This window comes from Acartia tonsa, chromosome 12 (genome assembly GCF_053477335.1).
Source record: "Acartia tonsa isolate MP-2025a chromosome 12, ASM5347733v1, whole genome shotgun sequence".
NCBI classification, from domain to species: domain Eukaryota; kingdom Metazoa; phylum Arthropoda; class Copepoda; order Calanoida; family Acartiidae; genus Acartia; species Acartia tonsa.
Window position 1 is genome coordinate 2,460,290 of NC_137271.1, and position 8,635 is coordinate 2,468,924.

At 30.1% G+C, this 8,635-nt stretch overlaps 1 protein-coding gene across 1 annotated transcript; it reads right to left on the reverse strand.

Annotated features, from left to right (window-relative positions):
• Positions 1 to 850: 850 nt before the first annotated feature.
• On the reverse strand, positions 851 to 7,720 carry LOC145334453 (uncharacterized). The gene is made up of 12 exons (XM_080179917.1): positions 7,706 to 7,720; positions 6,512 to 6,628; positions 6,178 to 6,437; positions 5,883 to 6,103; positions 5,433 to 5,817; positions 5,195 to 5,265; positions 3,477 to 3,563; positions 3,042 to 3,140; positions 2,416 to 2,514; positions 1,729 to 1,827; positions 1,347 to 1,445; positions 851 to 996 (listed from the first exon to the last, which is right to left on the reverse strand). The coding sequence occupies exons 1-12, from the start codon at positions 7,718 to 7,720 to the stop codon at positions 908 to 910; spliced, it is 1,641 nt and encodes a 546-aa protein (XP_080036043.1). The 3' UTR covers positions 851 to 907.
• Between the last annotated feature and the right edge of the window lie 915 nt (positions 7,721 to 8,635).

Genomic DNA, 8,635 nt, shown 5'->3' on the forward strand with positions numbered 1-8,635 from the left:
CAATTACTAAAAATGTAAGTATCTCCATACATTATCCTGTATCTAATGCCCAGTTCATAAATAACGTTTAAAGGTCGACCGATTTATTCTGTAGGTCAACCTAAACAAGTACAAATAACAAATGCCTTTATAAATTCAGTCAACCTAAAGCTTCTATAGGTAGACCTTTGTCTTTTGTGAACTGGTCTAAGCAATTTTTCAAAAAATTTACTCACAATTTTGCTTCGACTCTAATACATTTACATTCTGCTTGTTCAATTCTGACACTATACAAGTGTTAATGTCCGTTTGTCCTACTGTTTCAGAGCTTCGCTTTTATGGATGTTGTCATCCTTGTTTTTTGTTTTATTTTACCTCATAAAAACAAGGATGATTCTCTCAAGGGCTATCTTAATCGATTTGGGTTAATCTTTTTCTTTTAACTTGAATTAATTTGGATCGCCCTTACATAGAAGTATGCTGAGGGGGATGTATCATCCCCCATGACAAAATAAAGGTGGGTGGATTACTCCCCTCCATATTCACAACCCTAAACCTTTCTATACCCCCTTTCAACATGGGTCTACACACCTGATACACAGCCCACTAATGCAGCTAGGGGGGGGGTGTTAAGTAAAAAAGTTACATCCATCTTGAAATTCAGACCCTCCCAAAAAATAGTTATAAACCTTCCCAGGACCTAGGCTGAATTGTAGAGAAAAACCATGTATTGGTTCAGCGTTTTGCAAATTCCTTAGATACAGACAAACAGGCATCCTGTTATTTCTACAGAAGAATATAAATTTTTGATATACGTTATTTATCATGTATTAGTGAAATACTTATACATATTTATATATTTAGTCTGTACAAAGATGTTAGTTTGCTAAAATAGTCTTGGATTGAGATGGATCAATAGCTTTTAAAATTACATATTTTGTTTAACATTGTTGGCTCTTATGAGTTGAGCAACCTCATTGTAACCTTCTCTGTACGCCAAATTCACTGCTGAATATCCTAAAAATATTAGTATTACAGTTTTAAGAAAATAAGTTACATTTTAATTAAAAGATATTTAATTTTATTTTAATTATATTTTGTCAAATATAGAAAAAATAAATAAATATGATTAAGGACGTCCAAGTTTTTTATTTAAGGGGGTTAAATTGAGGGATTTCAAATGTTTAAGGGGGTTAATCTTATTTATTTTTTAAATCTTGAGAAGGATATAATAAGGAATTTTTAAGGTTTAAGGGGGGACGACTAAAGTTTCTTTTTTTATTTACGGGGGGGGTCAATTGAGGTTCTTTTTAAGTTTGTGGGGGTAACCCCCTCCCTCCCCCCTTCTATTAATATAATAAACATACCATCACAATTCTTGTCATTCAAGTTTGCACCATATTCAATGAGGTATTGCACAATCTCAGAATATCCACCTCTAGCTGCAAGCATCAATCCAGTAAATCCTATAAAAAAATAGCTTAAAACCTTAAAAAAAATTTAATTCGACCCCTATCCCTGTTTTAATTGTATTTTTTTAAAGTAAAAGAAAAAAAATAGAGGGAATCATTTGTTTCCTGGGGCAATTTCTCTTGTGAGGATTATTGGTACCCTCCTCCAAAATAGTTATAGACCTTCCAAGACCTATACAAAGCTACATAGCAAAGGAGATCCATATCGGTTCAGTGGTTAGCAAGATCCTTTGTAAAAAAAAACCTTAATAGTAAATTGTTATAGAAAATTACTTACCATTATCATTCTTATCATTCACACTTGCACCATGTACTAATAAATATTTAACAATTTCTGCATGTCCTCTCTTGGTAGCCCACATTAATGCATTGTCCCCTATACAAAGAGGGTCATTACTTTAGTGTTTAGTCAAATGCTCTTAGAGTCAAACTGTTCTTAATTTAAACCATTTCATATGTATACATTTGGTCAATATTAGAAATAGTTTGACTTAATGAGTGCATTTGACTGAATGCCAACACACAATTTTATAGATAATTTGCAAAATAATTGACAGTATTATTCAAAATAAGTGGCATTACCTAAAGAGTGGGATTCTCTTTCAATTTCATGTAATTTAATTAGAGCAGCTAGAGATCATCTGCTTGTAATGTGATGCAATTCACTTGGATATTATTACATAACATTCACCAGACAACTAATCCTTTGATTGAATGACCTTTGTTTAGATATCCTAACTATACATGTTATAAGAGTGGTTAACCTATAATGTAATTACTTCAGTACCTTACATATTTACATCAGTAGTTCTTTTATGAAAAGGTAGGGAAGAGTATTAAAATTACTGAAGTATATATGTAATATCAGGAATGTCAGTCATCAACTTCGATCGATTGTTAGATTTGTAAAGTTTAAACAATATTTGATTATGTGTAAAATTAAAATTTAAGAAAAGAGGATCACCAATATTATTCTTGTAATTTACATTTGCTCCATGTTCTGTCAGGGTTTTCACAATCTCTTCATGGCCATTCCCAGCAGCATACATCAATGGAGTTGTCCCTAATAGAATATGCGTTGATATTATAATAGGAGAAACATTGTTGTCAATTTAGGTTGCAAAATCCCTTTGCATTTATTGGTCGAGCGGTTTATCCAGTAGGAGGGGGATAGAGGAGATCATAATTTTATCCCGCTACAGAGTTAACTTTATAAAAGAACATAAAAATCTGGTATAAGATCCAAGTAATGATATCCATTTTGTCCCTATACAACAAATCAACCTATCCTATAACATAAAGTAGTAAAGTTTTATCTGAAGCTAATGATCTTTGAAATCGTTTTTAGAATAGGTTGTACTTTTCAGAGAAGCTTTAATTATGCCCGGGAATGGTTTTAGGTATGATAGAACACTTTTTTCTGTTCATTAAAAGACATATAACCAATATTATAATCTTTTGTTGTTGAGAATCACTCTTCATAAAAAAAAATATTTTCAAGATGCAATTTTAAAACTTAAAAAAGACTGCATCAAAAAGATTCAGGACTAGAACATATCAAGATTTATATACATTTTTTTATTTCTGTACCATATTTATCTTTATCATTCACATTGGCTCCATATCTCAGCAAATATTTGACATCATCTAATTTTCCAGACTGGATAGCCCTCATAAGTGGAGTAAAACCTTTAAAGAGTGTCAGTGTAATGATTAGATACTATTGTATAATTATACAATCTTATATTATCCTTATTAAAAAGTAACAGGATGTCTGTTTGTCTGTACCAAAGGATCTTGCAACTGCTAATAGGTCAAGGGAAGGTTTATAACTATTTTGGGAGAGGGTACCACCACCCTTCAAAGAGAAATTACCCATAGAATTAAATTACCCATCTAAAATTGATAATGGGCGTAGCATCCACCTCTTCTGATCCCCTAGAGGCCTCAAGGGGAATGGCTGCTAGTCTACATATATAGTAAGTAATTTTAGTTTATTGAATTTTAAAAAAAGAAAATAAAAACTTGTTAATATATAGTTGATTTTCACATTGGCTCCAGGATAAATCCCAAATTTCTTATGCATTGTAGGCCTTCTCTCAGGTACTTTTTCTAAACATAGATATTTAGATGTAAGTTGTAGATATTGAGAGATTTATTATTTAATAATTGTGATAAAAAGCAAAGCTACTCTACTTGTGTTATCATAGTTTTTACTGGCATCATATAATAAACAGCTTTCCGCGGTTATAAAATGTACAATTATAAGATTAAAACGAGTTTTTTACTCCAAGATGCCAAAGTAATGGGCTAAAAAAATTAGTTTTAATCTTATGCTTGTACATTTTTATATTTATAGAAAACTGGACATAATACAATGCTAAACATGATTTTTCATTATGGCTGAGAACCAGTTCTAATCTACCGGATAATAATCTGTTATTAAGCAATACAGGAATAGTTATTTCTCGTATAGTATTATAAACGGCTTTCCGCGGATATAGAATGTACAATAGTGTGGCCCAAATGAAGGTCTAAATCGCTTTTCAATGTGCGGAATGTAAAAATAGGTTATGTATTGTTTGTAGATTTTAGCCCTATAATTGATTTTAAGAAAAAATCTATCGCTATCTCGTCATATGCATATTTATTTTCACCTTCTTCTCCCCAAATTATGAATGCCTTACACCAGATATAAAGCAAAACATTAAATTTTCTGTCTGTTTGTTTACAAACATTGAAATAAAATATTAATATCACCAGGAATAAACATATGAAGAAATAAAGTATAAAAATTTATTTTTGTACAGTTACAATAATTTGGGAAAGCTAATTCATACTGCAAAATCATTGAAGAAAAATAATTAAAGATACGCCTTACTCTTTATTCCTGGTTTAATAAAAATCAATCAAATTATTTTTTGCAATATTTATTTTTTTATCAGTATGCTTTTTTTTAAAGTTGAATATGAGAATTAGTATATTACATATTTTTTTACCTTCATTTAATTTTTTATTTTAGTAAATTGTCTCTTTATTGGCGACAATGTCTGTTGAGCCATGAAATTTATTAAAAACACTTTTTTCCTATTTTATGTCTTTAAAATGTATATTTTTTAGAGTTTTTCATCATTTTTCTTCTAATAAGACTAATAGCTACTGTTTTAGTTCAATTTCTTACACAAATTATCAATTTAAATAAAACAATGTTTTTAGACGTTTTTTCGGAATTATTCGGCAGGAATGGCGGTTCTGACTACTTTTTATAATTGCTTCATATTTGAACTCTTGTTACATTATTTTAGGTTGGCAGTTCTTTAATTATTTCTTTTTAAAATCATGAAAATATGAAGTTTTTGATAAAAAGCTTAAGATTGAAATTTCGAGATCAATTTTCATTGTAGAGAAGTCTAGTTTTCACTAAAAGGTCTACATTTGAGCCAGTAACAACTTCAAGGTAACCGCAAATTGATATGGTAAAGATTTAAAAATTCATGTTTTTTTGGGCCAGTCTAATGTACAATTATAAGATTAAAACTAGTTTTTTTAGCCCCGTGGTGCCGAAGGCACCAGCTAAAAAAACTAGTTTTAATCTTATGATTGTACATTTCTATATTCGTAGAAAACTGGATATAATACGATGCTAGACATAGTTTTTTTGTATGGATGAGAACCGGTTCCTATCCTCCGGATTCGAATGAATACGAGAAAAGATGTTCTAAATTAGTTTGTCTGTGTTTTACCTTTTGGATTTATTATATAATATTCAGGAGTTTCTTTGAACCATTCAGATGTATAAAACTTCTTTTCTTCCCTTTATAAGAAAATAAATTTAAATAGTAGATAAGAGAATAAGAACAGTGCAGGTTTTAGACTATTTTTAAAATATAGCAATGAAAAATAACATAAATGTGGAGGAGGACCTAGAGAATAATAAAGCTAATATTATCTAGAAACAATAAGCTTTATTTAAATACTCACTTGTTCTCTTCCCATTGTAAATTATTATTCCACTGCATCACATTACCATTGTCAAAGATGTAAATTCTATTCTTAATATCCATGTACAAAATTATGGCCTTAATAGCTGTTACATTTCCCAGGCATTCAGAACCATTTTTAAACTTTGTTCTAAAGCCTCCATGGTCAACAACTCCTTCTTTAACAGAAACTATTCTTTCATAATTATTAGTAGTAGATTTGCATTTGATGAAAGTTGATTTTTGTGAGTATAAAGCTTCAAAGCCTTCACTTGCAAATATTTCATATTCAGTATTTATATCCATGGGAGCAATAGCTAGGTCTTTTTGACTGAAGTTACCAACATAGTTCCTGTCCGATATGTCTTGGAATCGGGGAACATAACCTGAATTTGAAATAATTGTGCCATATTGAAGTAAATAGTTATGATAACGAAATGAATCTACCTACCCAAGTTAGCCTTAGAATTGATGATTGCCATGAAACATCCACCAACAACACTGTCTGCCGCTTTTTCAATTTCTTCAATATCTGATTCACATTGTTCTATCTCTGTTAAGATCTGTTCTTCTGGAACTAGATTTGGATTTTCATGGAACACAAGTTCAGTGATGTTTGCATAGTAAGTTGTCAAAATAAGCATATACAAAGTTCTAGAATGCAATAGGAACCTGAAAAAAAATTGGTTATTAGATGGATAATAAAATTTACAATTAAATTTACAGATTATTCTTAGCATTAGGACCTGAAAGCTTCAAACATAGGCTGCATGTTTTCAGAACATTTCATCTCATAGACATAGTTTAAGTAATCACAAACATTCTTTTTGCTGAAGTCAAACAAAGCCTCACTAAAATTATCCTTATTTTTATAGAACTCATTGACCCATTCAGATAAATTCTTTTCAGCCCTCAGAGCCATAGCTCTAAACTTTTCTTGAATTCTTCTGCAGCCGCTGATAAATTTCATATCTGAAACCATGTCCAACAATCTATCAACTTTTTCCTATAAAGGACATTTGGTAACATTAAATCTAGTCTTCAAACTAAGTTTTAATGCATATGGGAAGTACAAAGTACCTGCAAATCATCCAATTCTTTCTTTAAATCAAGAAATTCAGATTTTGTACTAATATCTTCCCGAGTTAAACCAAGTTTATTGAGAATCTCATTCTCCTCCTCTTCAGCTATAAGTTCCTGTTTAGTATGTGTTTCATTAATTTTAAGAATTAGCCAAGAAACCCAGTTAGAGAGATTGATATTTGAATATTGCTAAATAAAATCTTTTTCTCTAATAAGTGGTTATTTACTAAGTATATTTGCGATTACTTTTATTTAATAGATTTTTCCAATTTTAAACATTTACAAAACAGCCTGCTTTATTGCTTCAAGATCCATGTCAGATCTATATAGGAAATAAATGTCTATAAACGAGCTCAAGTTTTCCAAGGAATAAATGTTTAAAACTCATAGTGCTCCAATAATCCATAATAAACTCTCATTGCCCAGAACAATAAAACCCAATATTTTACTTTATTAAGAATAAATTATTTTTTTTTTATTTCATCTTGCTATTTACATAATATTGAAGTATTTTATCACTATTCTTAAAAAAGAAAATTTAAATTCATAATATAGTAAATTTAAGAAAACTTAGTTTTAAAATGAGTTGATTCTAGTGCCCCTCCCTAATGTGTCCAAATTTTGAAACAAAAATTAAAAACATTTTAACCCTTTCCTGACGGTTATAAAAAAATATATATTGGAAAATAAATTCCGTAATTTAAATTGCATTTTTGAAAGAATGAAAATGGCTTTATTATAAATACGTATTTGAAGATTAAATTAAGAAATCAAAAGAAAATGGAAGAAAAAGCAAGTTAGAGAGAGGTTTTAAAAAAAAAAAAAAAAACGCTAAGGCAGAATGTTAATACGTTCATAGTACCAAAGGCTTTTATGATAAAATAAATAACTAAAATCAGCCGGACAGAAATTCTAACGTAAGTAGTTGAACTTGAAGTAATCTTTTCCTAATAACTCGGACCCTAAGGCGGCCTGAGGCCGCTTGTCATATCTTAATAATTGCATTAGCCTTCTACCTTTCCAGTACGGATATTTAATATTCTTAAGAGCATTACAGACCAGCGAACAACGTGAGCTGTAGGCTAGTTATTTTATATTAGTTCAAATCTCTAAGGGGGATGACACAATCTACTCCAAATAGTCTAAAACCTGGACTAAACTAATACCGATCTTCCCTTAAAATTGAGAAACCTTCAGTCTAACCATTTCACACCTTACTACGATAAAGTATACTATTGGCAGCACACCAATCATCTGATCAATTAAAAAACAAACAGATAAAAACCTACATGAAAATTCCCTGAGATGTAGAACAGTATCTGTTCAGTGTTTGGCAAAATCTTATCAAAAAGACAAAAAAAAGCTCACTTCTTTATAGTATAAGATAATTAACTTTACAACAGATATTACTTATTACCTTTCTGTTTAGGAAAGAACCCATATAACTATAAATAATGTTTAAAACTTTTTGATAAAGATCATAAAACTTTATTAATGTACTTTCCTGGAAATCTGAAGTTTTCTTGTTATTTTTAAAATATTCTTTGAAGCGGTGTTTAACTTTCTTTTTTAATTCCTAAAAATATAATTCAATTTGTACATTAAAATTAACTAGTGGCTACGCCCCTAGAGGTCTCCAGGAGCACTTAAAGGGGGGAGATGAATTTGATAACCCAATTTTTTTATAGGCGATTTCTCTTGGGATTGTGATGGTACCCTCCTCCAAAATAATTAAAAACATTCCCAGTACTTATGAGAAGCTATCCTGTAAAGGAAAACATACTAGTTTAGCAGTTAGCAAGATCCTTTGGTACAGGCAGACAGACATACAAACATCCTGTAACATTATTATGGGGATTTATCTTACTGAAGTCTCTAGATCATTGAAAGAAATGTAGTTTTTTTTAAAGAATGTGTCCTAGCTAGTCGGTGCTTTCAGTAAGTAGTAGATATAAAATGATCTATAGATATTAGATATTTAATCGTTTTTTTGTAGACCTCTTATTTTTTAAGTAATTTAAGTTTTTTTTAATTAAGTTGGTTTTAAGGTACTAAAATGCTACAAAAAAAGAAGAAAATAAACAAAAATAGTAAGATCTTTAATTTGACACCTTACTTTTT